Consider the following 15,349-nt stretch of genomic DNA (forward strand, 5'->3'; position numbering starts at 1 on the left):
CAGTTAAGCGTCGTACTCTGATTTCAGCTCAGGTCTCAGGGTTGTCTCACAATTTATTTTTTTGTGTTTGGTGTTAGATAGGAATTCCAATCTCAGAGATTTGAGCTCTGTGTTGGGTTCTGTGCTAGGCGTGGAGCCTACTTGGGATTCTCTCTCCCTCTCCTTCTGCCTCCCCTCCCCCACCCCCACCCCCGTCAATTGGACAAAAGTAAAATTATCTCTGTTTAAAGATGACATGATCTTATATGTAGAAAAACCTAAGAACTGCATTAAAAAAACTGTTAATGGATTCAGAAAAGTTGCAGGATACAAAATCAAAGCACAAAAAACCAGTTGCACGTCTATACTTCAGTTGCACGTCTATACTTTTAACAATGAACAATCCAAAAAGGAAATTAAGAAAACAATTCCATTTACAATAGTATCAAAAAGAATAAAATACTTAGGGATAAGCCTAAGAAAGTGTAGGAAAACTACAAAATATTGATGAAAGAAATTAAAGAATATACAAACAAATAATAAAAGAAAACACAAATGGGAAAACATCTCACGTTCATGACTGGAACACTTAATACTGTTGAGATGTCCATACTACCAAAATGATATACAGATTCAGCACAATCCCTATCAAAATCCCAACAGTATTTTTTTGCTGAAATAGAAAAATACATCCTAAAATTTATATCGATTCTCAAGGGACCTCAAATAGGCCAAACCATTTTTAAAAAGAAGAATAAAGTTTGAGGACTCACACTTCCTGATTTCAGAACATGTCACAAAGCTATAGTCATCAAAACAGTGCAGTACTGGGATGCTTGAGTGACACAGTCAATTAAGCGTAGGACTCTTGGTTTCTGCTCAGGTCATGAGGTCAATCCTGGTGTCGGGCTCTACACTCAGTGTGGAGTCTGCTTAAGACTCTCTCTCCCTATCCCTTTGTCCCTCCCCACCACTATCTCTCTCAATTCTCATTCTTAGTTTCGGCTCAGGGTGTGATCTCAGAGTTGTGAGATCGAGCCCCACATGGGGCTCTGCATTGAGCAGAGTCTGCTTAAGCTTCTGTCTCCCTCTCCTTCTGCACCACCCCCCCCACTGTTTTTTTTCTCTCTCTCAAATAAATAAATAAATAAATCTTTAAACAAAACAAAACAGTGTGGTACTGGTATAAAGACTGGTAAGTAGACCAATGGAATAAAGGACCCAGAAACAAACCCTCACACATACGGTCAAATAATCTTCAACAAAAGTAATAAGACCAGTCAATGAGGAAAAACAGTTTCTTCAACAAACAGTCCTGGGAAAACTGGATATTGACATGCAAAAGAATGAAGCTGAACCCTATCCTTATACAATATACAGAAGTTAACTCAAAATGGATTAAAGATCTAAATGTAAGATGTAAAACTATAAAATTCCTACAAGAAAACAGAGGAAACTTCATGACACTGGAGAAATTAACAACAACAAAAAAATTAAATAAAAAATCTTTTAAATTGGGCAAAGGATATTTCTCCAAAGATGATTTACAAATGTCCCCCAAGCACATGAAAAGATGCTCAACATCACTATGTCAAGTCAGAGGTCAAAACAGTGGCTACCCTGGGAGGGGGTGGACAGTGACTAAAAGAGCACAAGGAAGTTGCTGGGATGCTGGAGCATGTTCTCTATCTCAGTCTGGGTGTTGGTCACACAGGTGTGCTCATTTGGTTTATGAAAATTCATCAAGCTTTACATATAACGATTACACTTTTCTTACACGTAACACTTCAATTAAAAATTTCAGTTATAAAAGAAAATCAGCCAAAAGAAGAAAAAAAGAAAGAAAAAAGCAGGAAGGAAGAAGAGATTTACTAGTCCTAAGCAAGCACACATGTAATGGGTTAAATTTGTGAAGCTTTGTGATAACAGTAAACCAGCAATGCTCAGCAATGATTACTTGAATTATTTAATCAATTGGAACATGCTGCTGTTAGTAAATCCTGAAGAAAGAGAAGCTAACAATTATTAAAGAAAGCAATCCTAATTGAAATATACAATTAACTTGGTTATTTTAATACTGCTATAAAGTTAAGTCTCTCAGTAAGCACTAATTATAAAAAAACTAATACAGAAAAATAGCTACTCGGTACAAATTCATTCATTTAAATTTAAGTATTCACTGAAGTGTTAGATGATGGAATGCTATTATAGACCCTGGCCTATAAAAAAGAGAGAGACTAGATCTTTTTTTTTTCAGAAAGTGCCTCATAGTCCTAAACTAGAGACAAAAGGGGTCCTACCTGTACAAGAGGAGGAGGCAGATAAGCACAGGATGCTATGGGAGCACATTCAGGTTTTCCAAATCTGTTGAACTTTCTCAAACATCCCTTTCTAAAAAGAAATACTTCTAAACAGGAGCATGTGCAAACAAAGCTACCAATGGCTAATTAAACTAAGCCCTCCTTCCCCACCCTCTGGGCTTTCAGGAATAAAGATAGTGTGAAAATGATAAGGTGGTTTTGGCATAGCACAAACACAAAGGTTACTTATACCCATTATTCTGTTGCAGGTGGTTTTGAACACAACACTGACATTCTACTTCTGCCAGAAGTAAGCTGGATTCCTGTTTATATATATGTATATTGCATAAAAATCTACCTTCTTTGCCAGTTAACTGTAGAGACTTGGATCTGATGAGTGGGAATGAAGTTCTCCTTTTCAAATTCATATCATCATAGGAAGAGAAACATCTAAAACATGAAGAAAAATCAACATCGGGCACAATGAGTAAACTACATATAATTTACTCTGCAGCTGGGGCTTGATGGAAGCTATTGAGAACTGAACATGCCACAGAATACTAACCTCTAATGTAACACACCAGTTATTACTATTACATGTTAAAAAAAAAATTGAGGATCATTCTCTAAAAGGTGCTATATTAAAATACCTATTATCCTCTCCCTTTGAACTCCACATTCAAGCATCCTTCACAACCAAAATATTTCAAGGGTTTATGCACTTCCTATTAATGTTTTCTTTATTCCAGTCTACAGAACCTCCCAGATACAGGACTATCTTGCTAGTTCCAATAATGTTTTAACACTGCAATTTTAAGATATCATATGGGGAAAAGAAATTATCTCAGTATTCCCTTATTCAGTCAAATTTCTCAAAAATATAAAAAAACAGTAAAAAATGTGAAATAAAATGCTGATATTACCTTTTAGGGCTTGGATATTGATTACTTTTAGGAAGTTTTGAAATATAATCTCCATCAAATTGAGAAGTGTTTCGACAGCGTTGCATACAAAGCATCAGTCCCAAGACAACACAGAGAACCAAAGATATGACAAGATAGCTTTGTCGATCTGAAACCTGAGAGGAGAAAAGGATTTAATTATTATATATTTTATATATTATAGTAATATTAAATATTACATTATTATATTTTGTTATTATAATTTAAAAATTATATTAGGAAAAATACAGTGGGATATAAAATTCAAAGGACAAATCATTTTAAACATTTTTTCATGTGTTTCAAAACCATAAAATGCAGGGCATGCTCTTAGAAAATGTACTACTGAGGTAATGTCTTACTCTGTCTTCCTTTCCCCCTCCAAATCTTTGAACATTTTCAAACCTATAGAAAATTTTTAAAAATAGCAATGAACATATTCATGCCTTTCACCTATGTTTACCAATAATTAACATTTTGTCACATTTGCTGTGTTTTCCATCTGTACTATCTCCTACTTGGGGAGAAAAAAAAAATCTTGCTCCTGCCTAGTCTTTGCCATCTTTTAATACTGAACCAGCAATCACCCAGTTATTTAAGCCAAAAACATGGGGGTCATCCTTAGTGCCACATCCCACATATCCAATCTTTCATCAAGGCTTGTCTTTCTCTTAAATATTTCCTGAGTTCAACAACTTCGCACTGTTCTCCACTTCTAATACCCTAGTCCAAACCAACATCACCTCACCCAGGTTACTGCGACTGTATCCTAGTTGGTCTCCTCCCCACTTCTGCTTTTGCTGTTCCTTAAGAGGCAATTCTCCACAGAGCGACAAATGGGGAGTTTCTCCAAGTATTATCAATGAGATGACCCCTGTCACTTCTTAATTCTTTCCAATGAGTTGCAATGATTAGAATAAAATTCAAATTCTAAATTGCCTACAAAGGCCTACAAGACCCAGTCGCCATGATATCCTGAAGGTACTTCTTACCTTCCTTCCTCATTCTGCTTCAGCCATGCCAACTTTCTTTCTGCCCTCAGATATATTACACTGTTTCTAATCGTGGGTCCTTTGCCCTAGTGCTGCTAACAGGTTTGTTCTGACCCTAGGCTGCATGTGGCTGCTCTCCTCTTAAGCAGTCAAGTTCTAATGCCACTGTCTCAGATAAGCCTTCCAAAATCACTCTAGCTAAAGGAGCAACTCTTACCACACCACTCCACACACACACATTTCATTTTCTATCCCACTGTCCTTCACATATATTTACTATATTTATTCCCTCACTCCCCCAGAAGAGAGGCTCTGTGAGGCCAGGGACTACTCATTGTTGTATGCCCCAAGGACTGTACAGCTCACACCCACATACAATGGATGCTCAATAAATACTTATTAAATCAATAAAATTTTTGCTTTGTTAAACAACTCAATAAGCCTTTGTGAACTGAAAATGAAGTATCAGTGGTTTGCAAAAGGCCTAACAGAATTGCTTTATAATCATATTTTAGGTAAGACCTAAACCATGAATGCCTTGTTTTCCAAAAAATTATCATAATTAGTATATTTCCAAAACTTTAAAATGCCACATTCTGGTATTCTAAACAAGTTCTCTATAAATGACTATTTTGTTTGGTTGAAGTTCTTAGATACCATGTTCTTAACAAGCCTGCCTTCATGACAACCTCTATATATGCAGTGTGTCTTACAATACCAGCAAATAACAATACCTCGTGTTTTAATTCTGCCACTGTTGTTGATAAGTTTGAAACAAGCTGTGTCATGTTGGTCAATTGTGCCTGTAGTAACTGGATGGCTTCAGTCTGCCGCTGATCCTATCATAAAGGAAGAAATATTATTTTTGTGTGTGTGAAAGTTTCATCTGTACATTAAATACACTGTAAGTTCCAGTAAAATTACTAAGCTCCTTAAGAAAAAAAAATATTAATAGGAAGCTTCTAATGAATGAATAAAGTGTGACCAGAAATTTAAAAAAAAAAACAAAAAATGAATCTGAGACTGTTGAACCCTCCTCTCCTACCCCTCCAAAAAAACCATTTTGCCACTTACTGCTACCATTTGGATTACCATCTAATAGACATTAAAAAATTGCTTTTCAAGTTAATATGGGCTCTACATGTATAAACCAGCATACAGTCAGCTGTATGCAAAACAATCACTTTGTCAAATATGTATTTTTAAACCAAAGCAGTCAGCACAAAAACATGCTGAAAATTTTTGAAAAATGTTTTTGGATATAAAGCAGGCTCATACCAAGAAGCTTTTAAAAGTTCTAGTCTATTGTACACTAGGATGGAACTTAGGATGTCCCATAGTCAAAAGCCTGCAACAGTTTATCTAGTCAATGTTGGATATCATCAACGAAAATAAATTAATCGAAAACATCCATCTTTCCAGCTTTAGATTTTTACAACTTTTATAATCAACAAATATGCCTTTATGTAAAATATCTGCATGCGTATTTTAGGGAATTATGCATCATACTCATGGTCAGGAACCTATATTAATAGGAAGACTGTATTGAAAATTTCAACTTACTACTGAATTTGGGGAGGGGGAAGAGGGCAGATGTAAAGAAAATCTAACACTCTATGTAGGATCATTATGAAATAGCTATATAACCATTTATCACTTTAGACCTAAGTTTTTCAAATTTAGATTTAAATAAGTTTTAGGGGCACCTGGGTGGCTCAGTCATTAAGCACCTGCCTTTGGCTGAGCATGATCCCAGGGTCCTGGGATTAAGCCCCACATCGGGCTCCCTGCTCAGCAGGAAGCCTGATTCTCCCTCTCCCTCTGCCTCCAGTCCCCCTGCTTGTGCTCTCTCTCTCAATAAATAAAAATCTTAAAATAAGTAAGTTTTAAATCTCAACTCTGTGTTTGTGTGAGTGTGTGTGTGCGCACGCACACGCAGGGTGTGGGGAGATGGATACATAAAACTGTAACAAAAAGTTTCACTTACATCCCTTACTGCAATACTTTGTGGTACTTTCTATCCTACTTCATCTGTTTCAAATGCTGAACCTGACTCATTAAACTGTTTCTTCTGACTCACATTTGACAAATACTGATAAATTCCAGATAGTTATAATCATTTAAAGAAAAAACTATGAAATTTATTAAGTTAGTCAACACTTCTAATCAAGGTTTACCTCCAATACTGTTAATAACACACAAATTATTTACAAGTATTTAAATAAGTCTTTGAGATGAGAAAATATAGAGGGGAAATCATTTTAACCATTAAAATTAATGAAGAACTAAATAACTACTGTGCTCATGGGTCAGAAGACAATATTGTTAAGATGTTAATTCTACAAACTGATGTATAAATTCAATAAAATCTAATCAAGATGCAAACAGGTTGTTTTTTGTAGAAATTGACAAGCTGATTCTAAAATCAATATTAGCCAAAACAATTTTGGAAGAGATGAACAAAGTTGGAAGATTCACACTATGTGATTTCAAGAGTTCCTATAAAGCTACAATAATCGCAACAGTCTGGTATCAGCATAAAAATAGATAAACAGAACAAAAGAGAAGCCCTGAAACAGACATATGTAATATATATATATATAGAGAGAGAATTGATTTATATTTGTATTTATCAAAAGTGCAAAGGAAATTCAGGGGGGAAGGGTAGTCTTTTCAACAATGATACCGGAATAAAGGGAAATTTATTCATGTTTCTCTATCCCCCTCCCCACCAAAAAACTTTGAGCCATACTTCAGAACATGTAAAAATTAAAATAGATTATAAATCTAATGTAAAACGAAAACTATAAAAGTTTTAGAAGAAAACCAAGGAAAAATTCTTTGTGACTCTGGGTTAGGGAAAGATTTTATAGAGCAAAGAGAAAATAGATAAACAGGCTTTAACAAATTAAAAACTTCTGCTCTTCAAAACGCACTTTTAAGAGAATGACAAAAGAAATAATGAACTGGGAGAAAATATTTGCAAAGTATATCTCTAATAAAGGACTTGTATTCCGAATACATTTTAAATAACTCTCAAACTTCAATTAAAAAAAAAAAAAAAAACTAAAGGAGGAAATCTGTATGGAACGACGACTGGATTGTGTTAGGAACTAGCAGTAAGATGCAACTAAACTCTGAAACCTCAGGCCTCCTCACTTCATCTCACCATCCCCTAGTCCCAGAAAAACTTTTAGCAAAGTATAAAATTTCTTCATCATAGTAACACACTGTAAAAACTTTTAATAAACATCTGGATATTGCAATACTGAAATTGTGCAATACTGAAATTGTTTCCTTAAAATCAAGAAGACAGGGTAATGGCCAATATTACCAGTCATATTGCATCACAGGCAAGAGATAGAGGGGGAAAAAAGAAGAAATGAAAAGGTATAAGGATTAAAAAGAAGAAACAGAACTGTACTTATTTGCCATCAATTAGATTATCTGTGTAGAAAACCACAAAAGATTTGAGTTTAACAAAGCTGCTTAAAAAAAAGCCACTGCATTTCTGCCACATATACACACATAAACTTAGAAATGTAATAGGAATAATGCTCAAGAAAATTTTCTCTAGAGGAGATATAGATGCTAATAGCTAGGTAATTTTCCAAACATGACATCATATAATAGGCTTATCATCACCTATCAGGGGAAAAAAATGAACCAACACTACACTTATCCTTCTTACCAGCAAGAGCCTACAAAATTCAAAAGCAATTTATATAAAAAGTAAATAAGAGTTGAAGATGACCAACCTGCTCCTCTGCTATTCTTGAAGTATTCTGAAGTTTTACTATTGTTTTATTGAAAGCCTTTTGCATTTCTTCCATTTGTTTTCGGTACCTATGGAGTAAGAAAGGATTTATTAAATTAGCTTTAATTTCTTATTTCTTAACTTATTACTGGAAACACACTTCTGATTGCAACACAGGAGATACAGGATTCTGTGCAATACAGGAGATAAATCTACTTTTTTGAAAATGACTCTTATTGAGGCCTGGAACACTTACAAAGGTAAAATAAAGAGATCCCTTGAGGTATTTGCTACCTTACTACTATGCAAGATTAGTCACATATATGATCAATCAATTTATGACAAAGAATATAAAATGGGGAAAGAACAGTCTCTTCAATAAATGGTGTTGGGAAAACTGGACAGCCACATTCAAAGGAATGAGAGTGGATTGCTATCTTACACCATACACCAAAAGTAACTCAAAATGGATTAAAGACTTGAATGTAAGACCTGAAATCATAAAACTCAGAAGAAAACACAGGTGGTAAGCTCCTTGACATTGACCTTGGTGATGGCTTTTTGGACTTGACAACAAAAGCAAAAATAAACGAGTACATATCAAACTAAAAAGCTTCTGTATAGCAAAGGAAACCATCAATGAAATGAAAAGGCAACTTGCCAAACGGGAGAAAAACTTTGCAAATCATATATCTGATTGGAGTTAATATCCAAAATACATAAAGAACGTATACCTCTGAATAATAAAAAATTAAAGAATCCAATTAAAACAGTGGCAAAGGATCTAAACAGGCCTTCTCCACAGTCATACGATGGCCAACAGGTACATGAAAAGATGCTCAACATCACTAATCATCATGGAAATGCAAATCAAAATCACAATGAGAGATCACATCTGTTAGAACGGTTATTATCAAAAAAGATAAGACATAACACATGTTGGCAAGGATGTAGAGAAAAGGGAACCCTTGCTGGTAGAAATGCAAATTGATGCAGCCACTCTGGAAAACAGTTAGGGAGGTCCTCAAAAATTAAAAATAGAACTACTTTATGATCCAGCAACTCGACTTCTGAGTATTTATCTGAAGAAAATGAAAAACACTAAGTTGAAAAGATGTATGTACCCCAATGTTCACTGCAGCATTATGTACAATAGCCAAGATGGCAACAACCTAAGTGTTCATCGAATGATAAATGGATATAGTAAATGCGGTATCTGTACACAATGGAATATTATTCAGCCACAAAAAAAGAAGGAAATCTTGCCATTTGCAACAACATGGATGGATGGACTTGAGGACATTATGCTAAGTGAAATAAGTCAGAGAAAGACAAATACCATACGATCTCACTTATATGTGGAATATAGTAATAATAATGATGAGAGTAATACCCTCAAACTCAGAGATAGAGAGAACAAATTGGTGGTTATCAGAGGCAGGAGATGGGAGATGGGAGAAATGGGCAAAGGGGGTCAAAAGGTACAAACTTCCAGTTATAGAATGTATAAGTAATGGGGATGTAATGTATAGCATGGTAACTATAGTTAATAATACTCTATATTTGAAAGTTGCTAGGAGAGTAGATCTTGAAAGTTCTTGTCACAAGGAAAAAAATCTTATAATTGTGTGGTAATGAATGTTAACTAGACTTACTGTGGTGATCATTTTACAATATATACAAATATCAAATCATTATGTTGCATATCTGAAATTAATGTCAATTATATCTCAATAAAAAATTAAAAAGAATCAGTAATTTCTGTGGTTCCCTTAGGGGGGCAATTAGGGTAGGGAGAAGCAGGTAGGAGGTAATTTTTTTTTTTTTTTTTAAGATTTTATTTATTTGAGAGAAGAGAGAGCACAAGTGGGGGTAGGGGGGAAGGACAGAGGGAGAGGGAGAAGCAGACTCCCCGCGGAGCAGGGAGCCTGATGTGGGGCTCGATCCCAGAACCCCGAGATCATGACCTAAGCCGAAGGCAGACACTTAACCAACTGAGCCACCCAGGCGCCCCAGGTAGGAGGTATTTAAGTGGGCATGCATGCACATGCACACACAATTTGCCAATAAATTGTGTGGATTAGGAGGAAACTCATTAGGATATAATGATGACCTTAGTGACATCTCAGTAGTAGCATTTTAATTTAAAAGGAGTAGGGAAAGGTGGTGTTTCAGACATTCTGGACACTTAGTGCCTAGGTGGTTGCAAAATGTTGGAAAAGCCCTGAGGACACTGGACACTTAAGGGATAAAAAAGAGTAAACAGGTATAAAAAAATGGAGAATTGTGCCTGGGGTCCCTAATCACTGCATAAGCACACTGGCACTTATGAATACAATAGCATAAATTATCACAACTACAACTAGGATTCTAGGACTTCTTTGAAAGACTGCAAATGTTGCCTAATCATCCAGTTCAGTCTTCTCTAGTCTTCACTGATTTTTTTTTTAAAGATTTTATTTATTTATTTGACAGAAAGACACAGCGAGAGAGCGAACACAAGCAGGGGGAGTCGGAGAGGGAGAAGCAGGCTTCCCGCGGAGCAGGGAGCCCAATGCGGGGCTTGATCCCAGGACCCTGGGACCATGACCCGAGCCGAAGGCAGACGCTTAACGACTGAGCCACCCAGGCGCCCCTAGTCTTCACTGATTTAAACTCTTACTTGTTCTTGTCTAATTCCAATAAAAGCTTCAATATCTAATGTTTTTTACAGATATTACATATACAGTGTGTGTGTGTGTGTATATATATGTGTGTGTGTGTATGTGTGTGTGTATGTATATATATATATATATATGTTATATAATACTATAATTTTCACATGAGTACTGTGGGAGCCAAACAGTAAAAGTGGCTGAAGTTAAACAAGAGAAGATAGGAAAAACTGATTAAAGATAATTCAAACTTGTGGTCACCCTAATATTTAAAGATATTACATCACTTAGTACTTCTAAAAAAGAAAATCAATTCTTTAAGTCATTGATCAACATCTAAGTAACACTCTCTCCAGCTAAAATGGTACTGATTACTACTATATCATGAGATAATTAATCCTCTACTCAGAAAACATACTATGCTACTTATGTTGGAAAGGAGAATGTGCTAATTGATAATAAAGCTTACCTTTGGCTAAGCTCCTCCAGATAGCGGCCACTGAGAGACATGTTAACTTCTAAGGCTTTTATACGATTATTAAGTCTCATAAATACTGACTCCTTTTGGTTTGATCCATGTACAAGATTTCCATTAGTGTACCCTAGATCTGTCGAATTTTGCAATTCAGCATAAAAGTCTGTAGCCGTCCTCTGTAGCCCTCTTAAAAGGGCATCTTCCGGAGACTGTTCTTCCTCTCTCACTTCAGGTAATGAAGAAGAATCCGTAACAGGAGTCAAAATTTGCTTTGGTGTGTCAGCTATGTTCATTTTGGCTTCCCCATCTTCACTGTCTGGCATAGTAGCTGTGTTTACAGGTGGCACTATTGTTTCAGATAGCTTTGTGATAATGTGCATGGAGTTTATATCTTCTTTTACAATATTATCCATTACTTCACTAAGTTTATTTGTTTCATAGATCACAGCTGGCTTCTCTATAGAACTAAAACTCTCAGACTTTTTTTCTGTCTCATTATCAAACTCAACAGAATTCTCTTGAGGGATCACTTGAGATGGTGTAGGTCCTGCCTCATATTTACTAGGCTCAGACACTTCTGTTTTAGGTAATGAATGGATTTCTGGAGTAACATCTAAGAGAAGAGACTGAGAAAGAGTTTGAGGATGGCTTGGTTCAAGTTCAATTGCATCCGCACTGTGATTAATCAAATCACCTTGTTGCATACTACTTAAGTCACCTAGAACAATAGTTTCAGCATCCTTTTCCTTTCTCTTACTGTCCAATTCTCCACTCGGAGGTTGCAATACTAAAATATCCACTGATTCTGCAGGAAGTGGTAATGGTGGTTGAGCCAACATGAGATGATCTTTTTCTTTACTCACAGCAGTTCTGCTACGTTGCCGATAAAGAGCAACTCTAACTGAACACCATTTATATGCGTATTCCGAAAAACTAGAAATACAACAAACTGTGGTCAGTTCACTGCAAAATATTTGTGTCTCTGACTCAAACCAGGGTGATGATTCGTCCTCCTGTTCACCACTACCCAGAAGGGTCACTGTAGATGGACTTGCCTCCTCTTCTTCCTCTTGAACCAGCTGTACAATTGGACTCTCTTTTGGAGTATCGGGTGATGATAGCTCTGTATCATGTATGTGTCCTTCAGTGGTTACAAACCTAGAAATACATATGATAATTACATATCACTTTAATTAGAAATCTAAAGTTAAAATTATGCTAAAAAACCAATCTATCATACATCAAATAAAAGGAAGACTAGAAATATAGAAGAAACTGAAATTTTTTTTGGATGAATTTTTCCCCTTTAAGTCAGTTTCATTATAAAAAGAAGTATTATTCAGAAATGGTAACAGAAAGACCATTTATCAAGTGATCAGTCAGATGACTCAAATCACTATTTACTAAATCAAACTTGCTTTATAAAAATATCTATTTAAGAATTGCTTATATGTGGAGTCTAGGAACTAGAATCTGGGATTCTTAATATATGAATGCACTTTGTATTTGAATATCATACTTTTAAAAGGTAGCTAGATTTCTCAAAGAAAATTTTTCTGTGGATGACTTGAGGAATTCCACGGTAGCATTACACATACACACACGATTATCTGCATCCCTCCCTCCCCAAAATAATCTTAACATCATCTGGGCTAATTTTCTATTATTTAAAGCCAAATACTTAACAACTCTAATGAAAGTCCTGGCTAATAATAAATAGTGCCCCATCTATAACTTAATACCATCTGTAGGATCTAGAGTATGTATGTAAGGTAGGGGAGTAGGGGGATGGAGCTGGTAGGAACAGTGCTGTAAATTATAATGTCTGTGGTTCATTCCAAGATAAAAATAAATTTCCAGGTGCAACTCTTACAGTACAAAAGGTACAAACTGAAAAAATAAAGTCACTTGAATACCAAAAAGAAACATCTTCATATATAATTTTCCTACTCTGAAAAATTACTAAGAATGCCAGGAAATGTCTTTGAGTAAAGACTAATATCATAGTAGGAAAGGTAGGAATAAAATAGTATCTAAAAGCTAGATTTTCATCTTGTTGACAGTAAGTAAATGGACAAAACTAAAACACAATTAGACTACGCTTCTCTAAATAGATGATATATAGATAGATGGTCTCTAATAACATTTCTTACATCTTTATTGCTTACTATCTACAATATAAATTTAGACAGTAAAAAGGAGCAGTGTCTGAAGAAAGGGAGAGAATTTGGTACAAATTAAGTTATATACCATCTATATATACCCTAATCAGAGCTATACTTTAAAAAACTCAAATGTGGGAAAAGAAAATAAGTCATCTTTTCATAGGAACTTTAACAGTGACACCCTATCATGGATTCTTTCATTTTCATTTATCTTCTTCAAAGGATTGCATATAGTAATCAAAAAGAATTTAAAACAAATATAAAGAAACATTAAACTAAAAAGTAAGCAATTATATTAAAAAATCTATTAAAATCAAACTAATAGAGAAAAGTAAAAACTACTATATAAGCCTGATGTGGTATCTTTCAATAAATATTCATATGTCTATATGGAGGGGAGTGTGTATATATGTGTGTGTGTGTGTGTGCACATATATAAAGTGAAATCAGTTTCCTTTAGTTCTGAAAAATAAGACATACTATGTGTTGTTAACTGAAGAAGCCTAGTCCTAAAACTGGGACTAGCAGGCACAGCTCCACATAATTAGAAACACCACCAAGAATGTCCCTATTTTAAATAGATTTCTTAGGATCTTCGAGGACTCAATAACATAGAATGCTATATTTTCTCTCTAGTCATCCAATAAACAAGTATCTTTAGTCACTTTCCAAATAAACACAGAATACAAGTATGTCACTGTGCCCCTCAAAGCACAAAAATCTCATTTTTTATTTAGTATGGTATTTAGGAATTACAGCTCAAACCATACCCACTGCACGTTTCATTACATATTTCCTGTTCAAATATCTCATCCTGTCAAGCAGAGTTCTGAGACAAAAGGCTTTCAACATTTTACAGAGTATATCTAATGAAATACACATAAACTTACAATAACTATACCCAATTATCCAGTCTATGAGCTTATCTCTTATAGATAAGAAGAAGTGGCAAAAAACCTTAATCATCTCTGGTAGAAAAGACTAAAGAAATGAGGATATTTTATGTTAACTACATGACAGACATTCCTGTCCAAAGTGCCCCACTGCAATCCAGGAGAAGACGTCTATCTAATTCAATTTAAGAAAGTGAACACTGTAAGAGTTTGTTTTGAGACAAATACATAATTTAAGAATCACTGCTCTAGGAATATCAGGCACCTTTGTAGCTTTTGAGGCACAGCACAGGTACTTAATCAATGCTTTTAAATTTGAACTTAATAAATGCAAGCTTTTAAAATGTGTCCTCAAACCTATACCTGCAGAATTAGGCCAATTCTTTGCAATAAGAAAAAGATTCAGTATTGTGAATAATAGAAGTAATATATAATATCAAAACAACAAACATCTGGTCTGGAGTGAAGTGCATTCCTGGTACCCAAGAAGCAACTCAAAGGTATTTTAAGTGGCTGTGGAATGCTTGCCCTATGATTCAGAGCTTTCTATAGATAATCATTTCACACATAAACCGCAAGTACCTTTCTATGTACTAGTACATTTAGCTCTCCATTTTAACAGAACTCTAATATCACAATATAACTTACTCAGGTGATGGAACAGGAGTTGAAACAGGAGCTAAGTCAGGCATTTTAGGTGCAGCTGTGGCAGTGGCATTCTCAGATATACTTTTATTTCCTATTTTAAGAAAGATACCCATGTTGAGTTTAATTTTAAAAAGCTATGCCATGACGGTATTTCACTATAACAAATAAAGACCTTTAGTTTCTGGGGGAGAAAAAAAGTCAAATAGGTTTGCTACTGCAGACTTTATTTTCTTTCATCAAGGTTCTTTTAGAAAGAAATGATCATACAAAGTCAGAACTACAAATAATGCATATTCTCAACTTCTCAGATAATTAAAGCAAGTCAATGACTATAAATTCTGTGTAATCTTACATGATTAACATGCCTTCTAGACACCTAAAGGAGTTACTAAAGAGAGTAAGAAGAAATGTATGGGTCATTTTAAGTTCGCACTTGGAACTAAGTATTTTCTAAGAACAAAAAAAGGCCAAGTGGTTTCTCCTTGCTATTAATACTCTTATTTGGCATTCTGTAGAGGGAAAAAAAAAAAATCACTTTGTAAATT

At 35.0% G+C, this 15,349-nt stretch overlaps 1 protein-coding gene across 3 annotated transcripts in view; it reads right to left on the reverse strand.

The window, feature by feature from the left end:
* Positions 1-15,349, reverse strand: part of SUCO (SUN domain containing ossification factor) — an 85,088-nt gene that overhangs the window by 9,861 nt on the left and 59,878 nt on the right. For 2 of the 3 annotated variants that reach the window (XM_044915953.1, XM_021682870.2), the window contains 6 exons: positions 14,805-14,895; positions 11,093-12,256; positions 7,971-8,058; positions 4,947-5,051; positions 3,203-3,357; positions 2,638-2,729 (listed from right to left, as the gene is read on the reverse strand). In XM_044915953.1, coding sequence (XP_044771888.1) covers positions 2,638-2,729; positions 3,203-3,357; positions 4,947-5,051; positions 7,971-8,058; positions 11,093-12,256; positions 14,805-14,895 — 1,695 coding nt within the window. Of the gene's footprint in view, positions 1-2,261; positions 2,371-2,637; positions 2,730-3,202; positions 3,358-4,946; positions 5,052-7,970; positions 8,059-11,092; positions 12,257-14,804; positions 14,896-15,349 lie in introns of those variants that run through there. The other variant, XM_044915954.1, reaches the window with a different exon arrangement.

This window comes from Neomonachus schauinslandi, chromosome 6 (genome assembly GCF_002201575.2).
Source record: "Neomonachus schauinslandi chromosome 6, ASM220157v2, whole genome shotgun sequence".
NCBI classification, from domain to species: domain Eukaryota; kingdom Metazoa; phylum Chordata; class Mammalia; order Carnivora; family Phocidae; genus Neomonachus; species Neomonachus schauinslandi.